General features: G+C 37.4%; 1 protein-coding gene across 4 annotated transcripts in view; it reads right to left on the bottom strand.

Annotated features, from left to right (window-relative positions):
• The window catches only part of PPA2 (inorganic pyrophosphatase 2), a 97,852-nt gene that overhangs the window by 8,200 nt on the left and 69,225 nt on the right, over positions 1-20,427 (bottom strand). For all 4 annotated transcript variants that reach the window (XM_061419476.1, XM_061419477.1, XM_061419478.1 and 1 more), the window contains 3 exons: positions 20,104-20,231; positions 16,896-16,981; positions 6,675-6,744 (listed from right to left, as the gene is read on the bottom strand). In XM_061419476.1, the coding sequence (XP_061275460.1) occupies positions 6,675-6,744; positions 16,896-16,981; positions 20,104-20,231 (284 nt within the window). The remainder of the gene's footprint in view (positions 1-6,674; positions 6,745-16,895; positions 16,982-20,103; positions 20,232-20,427) is intronic.

Genomic DNA, 20,427 nt, shown 5'->3' with positions numbered 1-20,427 from the left:
ACTGTTCACGAACTATTTGTTGAAAAGATTATTACTTCAAAAATCAGTTATCTACATATATGTAGGTCTATCTGTGGGCTTGTTTTCAGTGATCTTTTCTGTAGTTTTACACCATTACTACACTCTTTTCATTACTGTAGTTGTGTAAAATGACTGTAAGTCAGGTAGAATTAGTATTCTAACCTTGTTCTCACAAAGTTATTGAGTCTAATTCTAGGTCCTTAGTATTTACATACATGGGTTTGCTGATTTCTACAAAAAAAGTGTATTGAAATCTGATTGATACTGCATTAAACCTGCAGATCAATTAAAGAATTGACATCATAACAATATTGAGTCTTCCAAATCATGAACATGAAATATTTTCCCATTTATTTAGTTCTACATCTATGGGCTATATGTGATAGTTTTCAGGGTTCAGGATCTTCATATATTTTTTTTCCAGATTTATTCTGAAGTGTTTCACATTTTTGAAGCCATTATAAATAATGTATTTATTTTTAGTTTCTAATTTTTGTTGCTAATACATAAAAACACAACTGTTTACTGTACACTGAGCCTGAATCCTGCAACCTTGCTAAAATCACTTATTATAATAGCTTTTAGGTTCATTTTATTGAATATTCAATATAGACATTCATGCATCTCCCTTTACAACCTGTATGCCTTTCCTTCTTTTTAATGCCTTACTGTACTGGCTAGAACCTTTGGTAAATGCTGAATAAAAGTAGCAGGAGTCAAGGCCCAGGGTTGTGTTTACAGAAAGATATTTTAAGTACAGATTTAATTTGTTTACACCTATTTCTTCTTCAGTTAGCTTTGGTATTTTATGTATTTCAAGGAATCTGTCCAGTTTCATCCAAATTCTGAAATTAACTGATGCAAAGTTTTTCTAATATTTCTCTACTGTTCTTCTGCTGCTGCTGCTGCTGCTAAGTCACTTCAGTCGTGTCCGACTCTGTGCGACCCCATAGATGGCAGACCACCAGGCTCCTCTGTCCCTGGGATTCTCCAGGCAAGAACACTGGAGTGGGTTGCCATTTCCTTCTCCAATGCATGAAAGTGAAAAGTGAAAGTGAAGTCGCTCAGTCGTGTCTGACTCCTAGCGACCCCATGGACTGCCCTGCACCAGGCTCCTCCGTCCATGGGATTTTCCAGGCAAGAGTACTGGAGTGGGGTGCCATTTGACTGTTCTCCTATTATCTCCCAAATCAGTAGTGATGTCACTCGTCTCATTCCTGACATTAAAGATTTGTCTTCTCTTTTCTTTCCTGATCATTCTGGCTAAAAGGTTATCAATTTTGCTGGTCTTCACAAAGAATAAAGTTTTGGTTTCATTATTTTTTTTTCTGGGCATTCAAATTCTGTTAATTATTAAATACTACAAAAACACAGAAAATGTAAAGACCATTATAACAAATATCTATTCTCTGGATTTTTTTTAGAGTTAACATTTTGTTATTTCAGAAACTTTATAACTGAAGTCTCTTTTTCTCCCTATTCATCAAAAATAAAAACCTTATTTATTTTTATTCCTTCTCAGAAGTAACTTCTCCTAACCACTAGGAGGAACACTGGCTGAAACCAGTATTTATTGTTCTTATTTATGTTTTAAAAATGTGAAAAACATGTCTGTTTATATTCACTAAAAATCTATCGTGCTACTTGGAGTGTTTTAAAATTTATTTCAACAATACACACAATGTTGCAAACATTTTTTTCACCCAACACTACACTTTCAGATTTTATCCATGTGGAGTTACATAGTTTTATTTCACACATTTTACCTATGGTATAGTATTCCACTGTATAAGTATACTACAGTTTATCTACCCAGTTTTCTATTGACAGGCATTTGTTCAGTTTCCAACTTGCCCATGTCTGATTATAAAAAGACAGGTATTAGTGTCTCTATAGAATGTATATCTAGAAAGGTAACTTCAGAGTAGTGGGTTATAAGCACCTTCAACCATACTAGAAATTACTTAACTGCTTTTCAAGGTAGTTATACTAATTTATACTCCCACAAGCGCATCAACTAGTATGAGAGGTCTCCTTTCCACATGTTTAAAAACACTTAAAAATGCTGGCCAATCTGATAACCATGAAATTGCACTGTGTCTTAAGTTTGATTTCACTGATCACTGCAGAAATAGAGCAAATTTTCACATGTTTTCTGGTAACGTAAATACCCTCTCTTGTGAGTTGCCCATTCATACTGCTTGCCCATTTCCCCCCTACTGGGTTATTTTCTTCCTGTTGATTTGAATAAATTGTTAATCCTTTTGTCACATCATGCAAAGATCTCCCAATCAGTGGCATATCTTTTAACTTATTCTGTGGTATCTTTAATTGTTTACAGATTAAAAAAACTTTGTTTAAATTTATCAGTCTTCTTTAGGTTATCCCTGCCCCTTTAATATTTCATATAAACTTTAGGATTATCTTACCAAGTTCAGTGAAAATCCTATTGGAATTCTTATAAAAACAGATTGACTTCTTTAATTAACATGGGAGATACTGTCATTTTCATAACTAAGTATTCTCTTGAACTGTTGATAAGTCTATTTGGGTTGTCTGTTTGTTCTTGATTTAACGTAGTTATTTATATTTTAAACAAGACTGGCAATTCATCTATGTTTAGAAAGGTATTGCCAAAAGCAACTTGGAGTATTCCTTTCTGATCACCTATAAACCTCCTATGTCTGTAATGTCTTTGTTTTAATTTTGGATATTGTTATTTATGTCTTCTCTCTTTCACAGTCCTTCCTATAATGGTGGTTTAGTCGCTAAGTTGTGTTCGACTCTTGTGACTCAGTGGACTGTAGCCCCCCAGGCTCCTCTGTCCATGAGATTCTCCAGGTAAGAATACTGGAATGGGTTGCCATTTCCTTCTCTGGGGGCTCTTCCCCACCCAGGGATTGAACCCGGGTCTCCTGCACTGCAGGCAGACTCCTGACCGACTGAGTCACCAGGGAATTAAGTCTGTCCATGTTGTCAGCTCTATATGATGAAAACCCAGCTGCTGTTTTAACAGATCCTTTCCATATCTCCTTGTTTTCTATTTCATTAAATATTTGCTCTACCCTATATAACTTTCTTTCCGATAATGTGAAAAGACAGGAAAAAAACAGAAATTCTTGAGTTGAACATTTAGCCTCTCAACTTTCTTTCTTTATTTCTGCTGTATATTTAAAAAAACTGTTTTTGCAGCATCATGCAAGTTTTGACACAGAGCGATTTAGTTATTCATTTTAAATATTTTATAATTTGTTACAATTCATTTTTTTGGCATGACATATAGTAGTGTTTTTAGTTTCCAAACAACAAGGATTTTGGATTTTTTCTTTTAATATTTTTTAACTGATTGGTAACTGTGTTATACTACTGACAGAGAACGTGGTTTGCATTACCTCAACTCCTTAGCATTTTTTTTCCAACTCTTTTTGTGGCCTAAGGAGATCAGTCCTGGGATTTCTTTGGAAGGAATGATGCTAAAGCTGAAACTCCAGTACTTTGGCCACCTCATGTGAAGAGTTGACTCATTGGAAAAGACTCTGATGCTGGGAGAGATTGGGGGCAAGAGGAGAAGGGGACGACAGAGGATGAGATGGCTGGATGGCATCACTGACTTGATGGACGTGAGTCTGAGTGAACTCCAGGAGTTGGTGATGGACAGGGAGGCCTGGCGTGCTGCGATTCATGGGGTCGCAAAGAGTCGGACACGACTGAGCAACTGATCTGATCTGATCAGACTCATTTAACATCTTCAAATCTATCTTAAGATAATATTACCTAAGTTGATTAACCTGTAAGAATGAGTTCGCTTATTTTAAGCCCACTAATAAACCTTGGGGTTATAGTTTGTTTCCATAAAGGCCCAGGATTGATGTGGTATGAATATGATCAAATTTGATGGATGACTGTGATGTCTTAAGTTATTCTGAGCAAGCAAAGGACAAATAAAAGTCGACAGTCCTTTGAAGTCAGTGCAACATTCAGTATATAGCAATAGAGAGATACGGGAATCTATACCTAAGCAATGCTGATTCAAACATCTCAATGTGGTTTTGAAGATATAAAGTGAAAGTCGCTCAGTCATGTCTGACTCTATGACCCCATGGACTATACACAGTCCATGGAATTCTCCAGGCCAGAATACTGGAGCGGGTAGCCATTCCCTTCTCCAGGGGGGTCTTCCCAACCCAGGGATCGAACCCATTGAAGGCGGATTCTTTACCAGCTGAGGTGGATTCTTTACCAGCTGAGCCACCATGGAAGCCCAAGAATACTGGAGTGGGTACCCTATCCCTTTTCCAGGGGATCTTTCCAACCCAGGAATCAAACTGGGGTCTCCTGCATTGCAGGCGGATTCTTTACCAGCTGAGCTACCAGGGAAGAGATAAAATGCCAAGTCAAAATGCTCTGACTACAAAAAATTTCATTATTACAAGCTGATAAAATCCTCTTGACTAAATGTTACCTAATCTGAGCTCCAAAATCACTAATGAGGCTGCTAAAAGAGCAATTCTTTGACTTACAAATTTTTAGTGGTGAAATCCCATATACAGTAATTTTCACTAGAGCTGATGAAGGACTGCTTTCTCTGCATTTTTATTTTCTACTACAGCTTTCTCAGTGAAAAATCAGCATAGCACCTTCTTCATCATTATGAAACAGAGCAAAGCTACCAAACCATATAATTAAATCTGGATGTTAATGTTTCTGAATTCTAATCTTGTCCCCCATATCTAACTACCTAGATCATATCCATGTTCTCCAATTATTTTAAGAGGACTTTCCCTACTAAAATGTTAGGATTTTTTTTTTTTTTAAGATGTAAGACAGAAACTTTCATCTTGCAGCTAACTTCAAAACAAGTCTGTTATACCTATCATTTATAAATTTGAAACTAAAAATGAATAGTCTTTTTTCTTTTTTTAGCTGCACGTGGGATCTAGTTTCCTGACCAGGGATCAAACTCCGGTCTCCTGCATTGGGAGTGTGGAGTCTTAGCCACTGGACCACCAGTGAAGTCCCATAAAGTGGAATGGTCTTAATCTGAGATTAAGGGGAGACTACATGAATAAAGATAAAAAGTTATTAACTTGTTTTCCTCTATTTTTTTCTTAAAGAATAATAAATGAGAACTAAGTTCAGAATGTATTTGACACAGATACAAAGCTGAAAACTTGGAGAAAATAAACTGACATCGTAGCGTGCATGATTATCAGGGCTCTCCTGAACCTTCCTTGCCTCCCTGGAGCCCATTCTTGCCAACACAGCCGGAGTGATCTTGTTAAAATCTAAGTCAGATCATATCATTATATCATACCTTTGCTCAAAACCTTTCAATGGTTCCATCTTATTCAGAATAAGAAATGAAATTCTTAAAATAATCTTTACAGGGTGTTTTCCACAAGGTCTTTCATAATAATTTGCCTCCATTTTCACCCTAGACCAAACATTTTTGATCTCAGCTCCTTCTTTCTCCCCTAGACTCCCCTACTCCACCAGTCACTGTGGTTTCTTGGGTGTTTCGTGAACACATCAAGCACCCACTTGCCTCATGGCCTTCGGTCTGCGGTGTGGAATGCTCTTTGTTCAGACAGTCACATGGCATAGTCCCTGACCATCTACAAATCTAGATTCAGGTCAGTTCTCGGTTCATGCGGCTATCCCCCACTGCTTCCCAGGCACTACAGTGCCCGCCCCACCCCCGACTCCAGGCACTGTATCCCCTCTTCCCTGGCTCATTTTTCATCACTGCATTTATCACATTCAGAAACACTTTATATTTCACTTGAGTATTTATTATCCATCACTGCAACTAGAATGTTAGCTATACGAGGACAGGTTTTTGTATCTTCTCTGTAATACTGCATCTCCAGTACCTAGAATCTAACCACACATAGTAGGCAATAATTAAACAGCTGATTAATTAGTGAAAAACAATTCAAAGCAGCCATTGTGAGTAAACATTTTTGTTGGTCCTGAAGTAAAGAGCTAAACTCACTAGTTTTCTATCTGATAATTAGTTTAAGGAAAAAACCCCAGAAACCTTTAATTTATAGATGGGATTTCTAGCCTAAGATCACTCCTGAACATGCTTTACACAGCAATATTACTTGATTATCTGAATTTGAATTTTCTTATTTAGTGGTCTCCAAGTCAAGTATTACTTTACTAATAAATTCAGTTGCCTCAAGGCAGCATTATCACTAAGACCTGTAAAAATCTGAAGATATTCTCCTTAGAAGGAAAGTTTGTGAGGTAACCAAACTAAATGGAAAAAAAAAAGGAAAAGAAACTTTTTTTTTTCTTGAGACAAAATGCACCCATGCCAGCAGCCAGTCACAATTTAGACACTGAGTAGATAACTTGTGAGGACAGGTTAGTGCAGAGGAGCACTAATGGATTTAAACAATAATAAACTGGTGAAAAATAGTATCATATGAAATTAGTTACATGGTTAATGTACTTCAGAAAACAGAACAACAGTAACAAGTTTGAAATCTAAATTCCTTGGATACAAAATAATTTTAATGTTAGTTTTTAATGTTATCCTCCCCAAAAGATATGATACATTTCACTGATAGATTTTTCAGAATTTCTGTTAGACTTCCCCATGACATTTACTAGAATAAAGGATGCTTTGGACATCTGTTGCTTACCGATTCAACTAATGATCTTGCTTCCTCTTGAGAGCAATGGAAAGGGCTATCACATACCTGCACATTTGTGCTGGAGAGGAAAAGAGAATATAACTGTTAGACAGGATAAAAAAGGAGCAATTACCAAAAATAAAACCAACTCTCAAACACTTTACATTTAAGTGTATGATCCCAGCCAATAGTTACAGAGTCTCCAGATCTCACTTGGTAACACACACACTCTCTCTCTCGCCCCTCTAATCCCACCTCAAAAGGAGACAAGGGATCTTCTAATGTAGAATGCTACAGCACTGTAGGAATGTGATTAAGATACCCTAAAAAAGAACCTGCATGAATATAAATTAGGACAAATGAGAGTCTTGTACATTCCTTCAGGCAAAGTTAGAGAGTGTTCCACAGCATTGCACTCTTCAGAACTTGAAAAAAAAACCAAATGATAGTATACAAATGTAAATACTACTCTGGTATATGTAAAAGGCATTTCACTACTCTTCACCGTTACTGAAGAAAAGAGAAACAAATTTGACCCACAGATCGAGGATCATAAGGAAGAATTTTCCTTTAAGTGAGGTGGTAAACACTGTAGAGGCTCAGACAGGTATGAAAGGCTGAGCTCAGAGTCGTGAGAGGAAGCCACATGACACCAAGACTGAGCTTCTGTGCAGGTACGCAAGTGCAGCAAGGCACGGACAGCAGCTCCTCCCACGGTCAGAGAAGGTTCTGTGAGGCCAGAGCCTTCAAACACAGTGCGGACCAGCCTACTCTCTCCACAAGTATGCCGCCCACCACGTCTTCCTTACTTCCCAGATGAAAGCATAGGCATTACTCCCGTCAAACTTTTTAAGTCTGATTTTTAAAAAAATTTCATCAAAGAAATCAGATTAAAGTGGATCCAGAAAAAGGTAGTAGAGAAGGGAGTTAAAACCAAATTAATTTTTTCAAAATTGAAGAAATAAATGATTAGCAGATCCCTAAGGGAGATAATTAATAGATGAAACACACACACACATACATACACAGGCTCCCCAAGTAGATCTTAGGCATACACATTATCAAATTTATTTTGGCGATGGCTTTATGAAATATTCTGGGACATATATGATAAAAAGATCTGTCTAGCTATTTATCTTTTAAACTACATATGTCTATAATCAGATACTGGATACACAGTGATTATGAAAGTGGTCATTTTGCTTTGTACTCAGACTCAGTGTGGAATTTGTTTTCATTCCTTGCATGAATGTTGATGTTTGATGAAAGCTGGCATTATCATCTTTAAGAATAAACTACTCTCTTCTCCACAGCCCTTGTTTAAGTAAGCTAAAAACTGAAAAAGGTAAGGTCTTATAAGTGAGATATTTCTCTAAAGAAAATCTAAATTTAAAAGGAACAAGGCAAAAAAACAGACACTGCAAAGTCTTAAGTGCTACTCCTCTGAAGAAAGCATGGTGTATAATGAATATGCTATACATAAGGTCTTACGTATATACACATGGCATCCAGTCCTATTCACTTCATGGCAAACAGATGGGTAAAATGTGGAAACAGTGTCATTTTCTTGGGCTCCAAAATCAATGCAGACAGTGACTGCAGCCACAAAATTAAAAGATGCTTACTCCTTGGAAGAATAGCTGTGACAAACCTAGACAGTATATTAAAAAGCAGAGATACCACTTTGCCGACAAAGGTCTGTCTAGTCAAAGCTATGGTTTTTCCAGTAGTCATGTGCAGGTGGGAGAGTTGGACCATAAAGAAGGCTGATCACCAAAGAATTGATGCTTTTGAACTGTTGTACTGGGGAAGACTCTTGAGAGTTCCTTAGACAGCAAGGAGATCAAATCAGTCAATTCTAAAGGAAATAAATAATGAATATTCACTGGAAAAACTGATGCTGAAGCTCCAGTACTTTGGCCACCTGATGTGAAGAGCTGATTCATGGGAAAAGACCCTGATGCTGGGAAAGACTGAGGGCAAGAGGAGAAGGAGGTGACAGAGGATGAGATGGTTGGATGGCATCACTGACTCAATGGACATGAGTCTGAGCAAATTCAGGGAGACAGTGAAGGACAGAGAAGCCTGGCATGCTGCAGTTCATGGGGTCACAAAGAGTCGGGCACGACTTAGCAACTGAACAACAACACCACAAGGTTATTAACATTATAACTACACCAAAGGGAAACATTCAGTGGGGATTCTGGGAAAACGATGATGAGAGAAAAGGGAGTCTTCTGTAAAAATGGCTGTCAGATAAAATACAGAAAATCCAGTTAAGTCTGAAATTCAGATAAACAGCAAATTATTTTTTGTATAAATATGCCCCAAGTATTACATGAGACATTTAAAGTCTGAAATTTAGATTTGAGTGGGTATCCTATATTTTTATCTGTTAAACCTGATAACCTATTTCTAAAGTAAACTTCTACTCCCACAACAAAGCAAAGCCATCAACAGAAATGTTAGGCAAGAAAAAATATTCAAGCCAGTACTGTAAATTTTAAAAACCGAGTAAGTTAAAAAGTATCCCCAATAAAATATCTCGACAAGTAACCAGTAAAACCTAGGAAAGTCAATAGGCTTTGCCATTTTTCACCCTGGACAAATTATTAGCATGGCTGTTTTAGGCATGAAATGGAAGGTATATACAAATGGACTTAGGAGACTCTTGCATAATATATAACACACAAAAGAGGAGAGATAAGAAGTAACAAAGCCCCTTGTAACTATTGCTGCAATAGTAACCACAACAATAACAACAACAATAATAATAGCATTTTATTGCTACAAATAGTGCCACCTTCCTCACTAATAACCTTCTAGTTAATGAAGAATAAAACCTGGGTTGCGATATGCTTTCCTCAGGATTTACTTTGGATGTTTGAAGGTATGATAAAAGGCAAGTTATCAAGAAATATTTTTATTTCCTCTGAACTGGCCCTTATATAAAAATTTATACTGATTCATATTTATTGATTGATTCAAAAAATTATTCTTATACCAACATATTTAGGACATTTTTAAATGCTGGGGACACAATACTGAACCATGGAACCTCCCTGGACATTAAAATATTCAGGGTTCTTTCTAGCTATGTCTATGCCCTACGGGAGGAAAAGCAGTACAATCCCTTCAAGGAAAGATGACTAAACTGATGGTGCTTACTATAAATGAGATTAAAAATAAAGACGCAGGGGAATGTCCTTGGCAGTCCAGTGGTTAAGACTACAGGCTTCTTATGCAAGGGCCACAGGTTTGACTGCTGGCTGAGAAACTAAGATCCCACATGCTATGTAGTGCAGCCAAAAATCATCATCATCATCACAAGGAAGAATGTGCTGCTTTCCTTTTAATAGTAAGACATTCAATATTTTGCTCTAAATTTATAATCATTGTATAGCCTTTGCTGACTACATCATTTGCTGACCAAAACAAGCAGACATACTAGCCCAAAAGATCAACAACATCAAAATTTCTGTGCACAACAAACCAAATTTCACTTACAAATAATAAAAAAATTAACAGATACATAATAAGGAAAATTAGTGATTAAATAAAAAGAAACAGAAAGAGAAAATTACCTGCAAATAATAAAAAATATCTAAAAGATGAAATTTACAGGACCAACAATATGGAATTTTAGTGAAGAGAAAATTATTTTCTTCAAGACAATCAAATCAGACAAAGGCCCACACTCATCCCCAAGGACAGGGTCCAAGATTCAGATTGGTCAAGGTTTTTCTTTCTAAAGCAAAACAGTCAAGGACAACGGAGAGAGAAGATTTAAAGAGATACGAATGACGATGATGATTTGGGACCATAACCTCCAGAGTTCATTGAAGAAAACTAGCATTGATGTAAATCTACATAAAGCTAAAAGAACTGGAGTTATATATGGACTAAATATATCTTTCTCTGGAAAGGTAGAAACAGCTTCAAGACTTAAATAATTTGAAACAATATATATACATATATATGAAAAAACATATATACATATATTGAAAATGTCATATAAATATTTATATAATTTTTTCATTCAGTAAGCATGTTCAAACTACCTACTATGTGCCAAGTCCTATCACTTGGGCTAAAATACAAACTCAATTTAGACCATAAAAAAAGTAATAAAACGGACTCCAAGTTCTACCTAGATGTATGGAAAGCAGCGATATGAGAACACAGTGAGGGTACAGTTAATCATGCACATAACAAATGAAACCACTTTGCAGAAGTAACATCTCAACTGCTTTTTTTGACGACTGAGCAGGCATTCATGGAGGAAAGACAATGAAAGAGGAGGAAAAGAACATGAGGCTGGAAAAGTCGGTTTAGACCCAATGTTTAATACAGAGAAGAGCTGGATTAGATCCTATAATTGAAGAGAGTCACAAGAAGATTTTAAGCACAAAAATGACAATCACATCTGTATTTTTCAAAGATAAATCTAATGGTATGTCTTGTAAAGATGATGTTAAACAGAGTAGCTACAATATAAAACAATTATGAGTAAAGAAATTAAAGCAGTTTTATAATTAGAAGGGCAGCTGAGAATCAGTCAAAACTTGAAAAATCTGGATCAGAATAATGATCAGTGACATAAAACAAACTGGTGAAATGAAGAGTTCAGTCCTGATTTCTTAAGAATAAAGTAGATATATAAATCGTGATTAAAGAGAATCTGAGAAGAGTTGAAGAGTAATAAAACCAAATGACAAAAACTGTATTTTTCCTCCAGAGAATTTCAAGTTGCTTTCAGTAAAAACAGCAATAACTTAATTATCCCTGCTAAAAAAACTATGCAGCTTCCAGAGTAAACAGTAAGCAGTGGGGAAAAAGAATAAAAACAACAATAATAAAACTTATTTGGAAAAAGAGAAGTAATTTAGTAAATGCAGGGCTCCTAGAAACAGAAGAGTTACTACTGGACTTAAAACACAATATATATTTTTTTACTTTAAAATATTATCCAACAATCACTCCAACATGTATTTACTGAGTGGCTATTACATGCCAGGCATGTAGAATATAAATATGAATATTTATGAAGAATATAAAGAAGAATACGGCATCTTTATTCATTCATCTACGTTTGAGGAAATTATACTCCAGAGGAGACAAATTCATAAAAAAGCAGTTAATGAATAAATGCAGTGATAAGACTATACAGCAGGGCAAGGAATAGCACTTTAGCTAGGTATAATGGCACCTTAGTGAGCACAAGGCTAGGATGAGGGAAAAGTTTCCCAGAGAAAGCGAAGTCAAAACAAAGTCTTAACAGATGAGTAAGCCAGCCAGTTTAAGAAGTGAGAAGAAAATCATGGCAAAGGAGACAAAATGAGAAATGCCCCAGAGATCAATAAAAGCACAGAGTTGTGAGGAGTGACAGGTGGTTCTAAGTTACTGGAACATGAAATAAAAGGCAAAAAGTGATGGGAAATGAGGCTGCGTGGCAAGAGGGACCAATTGTCTGTTCTCTGAAAAATTTAGATTTATAGTTTTTAAGCAAATGGCTCATCAGAAGCCAGAGAGCTTCTAAAACATACTGATACTTAGATCCTTCTCCTCAAAGATCCTAATTCATCAGATTTAAAGAAGAGGACAACAAACTTGAGCTTTCTGATGGTTTCCCTAGGTAACTGCGCTGTACTATATACACTGTGTGAGAGAACTACTGTGATAAACACTGCCTTCAGTTCAGACTTAAACCTATTTACATGGAGAGAACAGGTAAAAAAGGAAGGTGGGAAGGTTTGGTAATCAAAGGCAATGGGACCCCACTCCAGTACTCTTGCCTGGAAAATCCCATGGGTGGAGGACCCTGGTGGGCTGCAGTCCATGGGGTCATGAAGAGTTGGAGACGACTGAGCAACTTCACTTTCACTTTTCACTTTAATGCACTGGAGAAGGAAATGGCAAGCCACTCCAGTGTTCTTGCCTGGAGAATCCCAGGGACAGGGGAGCCTGGTGGGCTGCCGTCTATGGGGTCACACAGAGTCGGACACGATTGAAGCGACTTAGCAGCAGCAGCAGCAACACAGTACACTGTAAGGAACTGAGTTCAGTTCAGTCGCTCAGTTGTGTCTGACTCTGCGACTCCATGAACTATGGCACGCCAGGCCTCCCTGTCCATCACCAACTCCCAGAGTCCACACAAACCCATGTGCATCGAGTCGGTGATGCCATCCAGCCATCTCATCCTCTGTCGTCCCCTTCTCCTGCCCTCAATCTTTCCCAGCATCAGGGTCTTTTCAAATGAGTCAGGTCTTTACATCAGGTGGCCAAAGTATTGGAGTTTCAGCTTCAACATCAGTCCTTCTAATGAACACCCAGGATTGATCTCCTTTAGGAAGGACTGGTTGGATCTCCTTGCAGTCCAAGGGACTCTCAAGAGTCTTCTCCAACACCACAGTTCAAAAGCATCAATTCTTCGGTGCTCAGCTTTCTTCACAGTCCAACTCTCACGTCCATACATGACCGCTGGAAAAACCATCGCCTTGACTAGATGGACCTTTGTTGACAAAGTAATGTCTCTGTGTTTTAATATGCTGTCTAGGTTGGTCATAACTTTCCTTCCAAGGAGTAAGCGTCTTTTGATTTCACGGCTGCAGTCACAATTTTGGAGCCCAGAAAAATAAAGTCAGCCACTGTTTCCACTGTTTCCCCATCTATTTCCCATGAAGTGATGGGACCGGATGCTATGATCTTAGTTTTCTGAATGTTGAGCTTTAAGCCAACTTTTTCACTCTCCACTTTCACTTTCATCAAGAGTCTCTTTAGTTCTTCTTCACTTTCTGCCATAAGGGTGTGTCATCTGCATATCTGAGGTTATTGATATTTCTCCTGGCAATCTCAATTCCAGCTTGTGCTTCTTCCAGTCCAGTGTTTCTCATGATGTACTCTGCATAGAAGTTAAATAAGCAGGGTGACAATATACAGCCTTGACGAACTCCTTTTCCTATTTGGAACCAGTCTGTTGTTCCATGTCTAGTTCTAACTGTTGCTTCCTGACCTGCATACAAATTTCTCAAGAGGCAGATCAGTTGGTCTGGTATTCCCATCTCTTTCAGAATTTTCCACAGTTTATTGTGATCCACACAGTCAAAGGCTTTGGCATAGTCAATAAAGCAGAAATAGATGTTTTTCTGGAACTCTCTTGCTTTTTCGATGATCCAGCGGATGTTGGCAATTTGATCTCTGGTTCCTCTGCCTTTTCTAAAACCAGCTTGAACATCAGGAAGTTCACGGTTCACATACTGCTGAAGCCTGGCTTGGAGAATTTTGAGCATGACTTTACTAGCGTGTGAGATGAGTGCAACTGTGCGGTAGTTTGAGCATTCTTTGGCATTGCCTTTCTTTGGGATTGAAATGAAAACTGACCTTTTCCAGTCCTGTGGCCACTGCTGAGTTTTCCAAATTTGCTGGCATATTGAGTGCAGCAGGCAAATACCTCTTTGAACAATCAGAAACCCCTCTTTTTAGAACGTGTGTGTGTGCACGCACACGTGCGTGTTTGAACAATCAGAAGCCCCTCTTTTTAGAGGATGTGCGTGTATGTGTGTGTCTCTGTGCTCAGTCGTATTCGACTCTTAGCAAACCCATGGACTGTAGGCCACCAGGCTCCTCTGTCCATGGGATTCTCCAGACAAGAATATTGGAGTGGATTGCCATTTCCTCCTTCAGGGGATCTTCCCAACCCAGGGATTAAACTCATGTCTCTTGTATCCCCTGCATTGGCAGGCAGATTCTTTACCACAAGCGCCACCTGGGAGCCCATCAGATTAATAAATGACTTAGGATATCTGCCCAGAAAGAAGAATTCAGCCTATTAGTTACTAGGATAGCAATGGCTAGATGACATTTAATTTATACCCAGTTTTCTTGTTAATAAACTGCAATATTTATGTTAGAAATAATTAACTTTTAAAACTATGCTGGAAAAAAAGAGTGTTCTACAAAATAAAAATGGAAGAAGATGAAGTCCACAGTGTCATGCTAGAAACTGAATCTGATGACATAGAAGCAGCCTAAATATCCATCACCAGAGGAATGGGTAAAGATATGGTACATATATACAATGGAATATTACTCAGCCACAGAAAAAATGAAATAATGCCATTTGTCATATTATGGATGGACCAGTAGAGACTGTCATACTGAGTGGAGTGTCAGACAAGAAAAAATATCATATGATATTCCTTATATACGGAATTTAAAAAATGATAGAATAAAACTTATTTACAAAACAGAAACAGTCACAGATGTAGAAAAAAAACTTCTGGTTACCAGTAGGGAAAGGAGGAGTTGAAGGGAGGGAGGTATAAACTGGGAGACTGGTATTGACGTAGACACATTACTATATATAAAATAGACAACTAATTAAGGACCTATTGTAAAACATACAGAACTCTTCTCAGTACTCTGTAATGACCTAAAAGGGAAAAGAATCTAAAAAAGGAAGGATATATACATACAACTGATATACTCTGATGTAGGGCAGAAACTAATGTAATATTGTAAATCATCTATAATTAAAATTTTTTAAAAAGAGAGCAATAGAATCTGAAGCTATAATGCCCAAGCATTTACAAGGTAAGCCTCTGAACTTGAATTAAACATTCCCTGAGACTGACTAATTCTTTATCCCATATTCCTTTGGTCTAATGATTTCCTTTTTTTTTTTTTTAATGATTTCCCTCTTGATTCCCAGACTTTGGGCTCCAAGAGCACAAGGAGTAGATTCACTGTACTCCAGCACAGTACCTGGCAGGAGCCCCTCAATCAGTACTTACTGAAAGAATAAATGGCTTCCCATTTTCTGATTCAAAGAGGACAATGAACTTGGGTAGGTTTCTGCTTGCCAGAAAGACTGTATTTTTGCTTGTTAGTTAGGCTTACCAAGAGTCAGTTGTTTTCATGTTCAAATCTTTTATGTCAGTTGCCTTTGTTATTATAACTTCATGATTTAAGCTATATGATACTCCCTGATGAAGGGAATGTGGAAACAGAATTATTTCTATGGACACCAAGTAGGCTCTAAAACTACTGAGGCTGCAAACACTGTCAAGGCTCTGCTGTCGGTGATCAGTCAATAGGTCGTGTCCAACTCTTTGTGAACCCATGGACTGTAGCCCACCAGGCTCCTCTGTCCATGGGATTTTTCCGGGCAAGAATACTGGAGTGGGTTGTCATTTCCTTCTCCAGGGGATCTTCCTGACACAGAGACTGAACTCACATCTCGTGCATTGCCAGGTGGTTCTTTACCTCTGAGCTACTATAAAAACTTGGGTGTTAAATTAGGTGTGGGTAAGACAACCCAGCTATAAGGGCTTCCCTCATAGCTCAGTCAGTAAAGAATCTGCCTGAAATGTAGGAGACCTGGATTCGATTCCTGGGTTGGGAAGATCCCCTGGAGGAGGAAATGGCAATCCACTCCAGTATTCTTGTCTGGAAAATCCCATGGATAGAGGAGCCTGGTGGGCTACAGTCCATGGGGTCACAAGAGTCAAACACAACTTAGCAACTAAACCATCACCAAGACAAGTGTAAAAGGTTAGATAAAAAGAATTCTAAGAATGTACACAGGTTTTTAAGTATAAGGAGTATAAAGATTGCAGGATCTGATCTTCATTCTCCATTATATAGTCTATTATATTATTCTATTATATAGTCTACATGGAATCCCTACAGAAAAAGTCTTAGCCTTATATCCACAGATTGATAAATAAACATACATTTAAATGTTTTAAACTAAAATAAAATGTTTGAATTATACATCTTATGTTTGTTTGATTCCCCTTAATAATTATCTGGTGACCCAGATCATGTTGGATAAGAGGCTTTTTTTTACTCTTACCAAGAAATGATGTGGTACATATAACATATATTAAATAATCATATGTCTGCATGTTGAAAAATCACTGTTTTTTGCTCTACCTTTGCATATATCACAATTCATTGTGAGTAAATGCTTGTTTACTTGACAATATTCCCTACTAAACTATAAATCCCTTGAGAAAAGTGATCATGTCAATTTCTAATTTCACAGTGCCCAGTACTTGGCAATGCTTTCCAAATAGGTGCTCTTTAAACACTTTTTAAGTGAAAAAAAAAAAAAAAATTGCAATTCTGTTTAAAAGAAACAAACAAAAGATCTGAGTAGTATTATATGGCTCTTTAGTACCAATTAATAATAAAAATTAACACTACATAGAAAAGACAAATTCTTACCAATTTATGGCCCCACCATCACACTTGTCCATGAGCAAGGCTTTCCAGCATTCGTGAGCAGATTTAATGACTTCAAGAGCAAAAGCCTGTTAAAAACCAAAAACAGACATAGCAATCACATCATTATACTAGTAATAACTTGGAACTAGTCATAGGATGACAGTTAATTATTAAGAACATGAGCTCTAAAGTCAGGCAAACCTAAGTGTAAGTTCTCATATCCTTATTTACCAGCTGTGTGACTTTGTGCAGATTATTCAAACTCATTGTTTTAATTTCTTCTTCTTTAAGATGGAATGTAATGAAAATCAACTAAATCAGGAGCTGGCGCACTTGGGCCTTTGGGTCAAATCCAGCCTGCCACATGCTTTTGTAAATAAAGCTTTACTGAGCACAGCCATGTCCATCCATGCATTTGTGCACAGCCCCTGACTGCACTGGAAGAGCTGAGTATTTGTGACAGAGAACACATCTGTTCTTACAGAAAAAGAAAAAGTTGCCAATCCCTGATTTAAATCATAGCGTTGCTGAAAGAATAAATAAGACTTGCATGTAAATCGATTAGCCTACTATCTGGATTGTACATAAGCACAAACTTAATAATTTCATCATCAACAATGCTGCAAGTAGTTTAACTGAATAATCATTTTAGGCTATCCACTGTCTGAAGGTAATAAACCTCAACATTTAAAAAATCTTTTTCTTAGCATGAATTCATATAGTGTCTAAAAATGAAAACTCAACAACAGACACATATCTAGTAAGACCATTTAAGGAAAACTTGCTTAATTTTTTCAAAGAAGAACATTTTTATTTTTTCCCCCAAAATGTTGCTAAATTTCCTTAAGCAGAGTCCTTATGTATTAACTAAATCATACTCGCTCCTCTCTTTTTCAGTGACAACTAAACACATTATGATGTGAAGAAAATGATGCAAATATACTTCTGAGAAGAAAACTTTCCCTCAGGTCTGCTGTTGCCTGAGATGAAGGAGACGGCTTAATGCTTGGTGAGGTGGTGCAGGAGAGACTCCTAAGGTATGTGACAAAAAGTCAATTTATTATTTAGAAAATACATGGAAAGATTTTTAACTATATTATTCAGATAATTTTGATTATTAAAACAGATTCCAGTACTTGCTTTAAGCAGTCAGCATGAAAAAAAAAAATCTAGATTACAGCCTAGAGTCATCTTTTCAACTATGTTGCTGCTGCTGCTGCTGCTGCTAAGTTGCTTCAGTCGTGTCCGACTCTGTGGGACCCCATAGACGGCAGACCATCAGGCTCCCCCACCCCTGGGATTCTCCAGGCAAGAACACTGGAGTGGGTTGCCATTTCCTTCTCCAATGCATGAAAGTGAAAAGTGAAAGTGAAGTCGCTCAGTCGTGTCCGACTCCTAGCGACCCCATGGACTGCAGCCTACCAGGCTCCTCCGTCCATGGGATTTTCCAGGCAAGAGTACTGGAGTGGGGTGCCATTGCCTTCTCCGTTCAACCATGTTGAAGAGATATAATTCAATTTTCCTGGGTTAAGCTCAATATATTAAACAGCAGTGATAAAAAGCAATGCATAAAATGATTATTTTCTGAAGGGATGCATAAATGACCCAGTCTTCATTTAGAAAAAAATTAATGTTTTTTGAAATCAAACCCCCCAAATTCTCAAACTACCTCATTCTTTTATAAATTCATGGAATGATTTAGCAGTCCAACCCCAAGGCAATAAGGAGCCACAAAGGTACACATAGGTTTGAAATGTGTATTGTTTCAAACATAAAATACAACACACATTTTACAGGAAAAAGAAAAAAATAATTTATTTTATAAATTTTTAGTATTTTATTTTTATGTGAGAGATCACAGCCTAGTAGTTTTATATCCATATTTAATAAATCCTAGACTGAGAGCTGAAGAATTGATGGTTTTGAACTGTGGTGTTGGAGAAGACTCTTGAGAGTCCCTTGGACTGCAAGGAGATCCAACCAGTCCATTCTGAAGGAGATCAGCCCTGGGATTTCTTTGGAAGGAATGATGCTGAAGCTGAAACTCCAGTACTTTGGCCACCTCATGCGAAGAGTTGACTCATTGGAAAAGACTCTGATGCTGGGAGGGATTGGGGGCAGGAAGAGAAGGGGATGACAGAAGATGAGATGGCTGGATGGCATCACTGACTCGATGGACGTGAGTCTCAGTGAACTCCGGGAGTTGGTGACGGACAGGGAGGCCTGGTGTGCTGCGATTCATGGGATCGCAAAGAGTCGGACACGACTGAGCGACTGAACTGAACTGAACTGAACTGAGACAAAGCCCTCAAGATCTTAAGGGTTAATATACCTTTTAAAAATACTGCGTTCAGCAATAAGCTCTTGTATAACAAAATACTTACTGTAATTTTGAAGTTTTGATGACCATAGCTTACTTTACTTACAAAACACACTGTATTTATTAGTACCCAGTTAAAGGTGATTGCATCCCACTCCAGTACCCTTGCCTGGAAAATCCCATGGATGGAGGAGCCTGGTGGGCTGCAGTCCATGGGGTCGCTAAGAGTTGGACACGACTGAGAGACTTCACTTTCACACTTTCACTTAAAGGCTGGATTATAATGTGAAACTTATATAGTGGAAATACGTTTAAAAGTAGTAAAAATAAATAAATAAAAGAAGTAGTCTAATAGTTTTAGACTTTAATTCAGGTCCATTTTCTCCATTTGTGTCATATTAGAGTCACTTTTTGGTAACTTTTTAGTTTTCTAATATAAAAACCCTCTGACAGTAAGATAATTTTTACTTTCTTAACTGTTAAGTAGCTGAATTCAGTCATGATAGAATGAACAATTAGGAGGGAAGCCCCTTTGGATTTGCATTAACGGTAAGTAACTCCCTCCTCTCCAGAACAGTAAAATGAAAGATTTTTATTCATTTACAATTTATAGAGTTAGACTGATCATGGAAATCTTTTATTTTCTGAGATGAAGGATATATTGATAGAGAAATGGATGGATACAGGTATTTATCAGTCTTACTGATTTACTTAGAGCTCCTAAAACTTTTTAAAAAATAAAAATAATGTCCTTAAACATGAAAGTCAGTAAACAGTCCTTCTATTATCATACTATCCACAAATATTCACATAAGAAATCCCCCAAAGTGAAAGAAATGTAGTACAAGTATCACAGGCACATTTTAAAATAAAGATGATCAACTTCACCTTGTTCTTGAATTCTCCATTAAAAGCAAACTGGTTTTCCGGTTTTCCTTCTGGTATCTTATAAAATCTAAACCAATTAAGGGTAGCTTCTAAGTAACCAGGTTTGTACTTCTTAACATCCTCAATATCTGCAAGTGAAGAAACAAAAATACTTTTCATTAAAAATAGAAATCCACTCCTTTAAGTGGTAGAGCATTGGACTGAGGGAGTTAGTCCGATTCTGCTGCAGAATCACCAACATGTATCATATCACCTCTGAAGTTCCATTTTTTTCATATGTAAACTGCTACACCTTTATTGTACAAACATTTCTTGAGCACCTTC

Source organism: Bos javanicus, chromosome 6 (assembly GCF_032452875.1).
Source record: "Bos javanicus breed banteng chromosome 6, ARS-OSU_banteng_1.0, whole genome shotgun sequence".
NCBI lineage: Eukaryota > Metazoa > Chordata > Mammalia > Artiodactyla > Bovidae > Bos > Bos javanicus.
The sequence above is the reverse complement of the archived record's forward strand: the minus strand, read 5'-3'. Positions and strand labels throughout refer to the sequence as shown.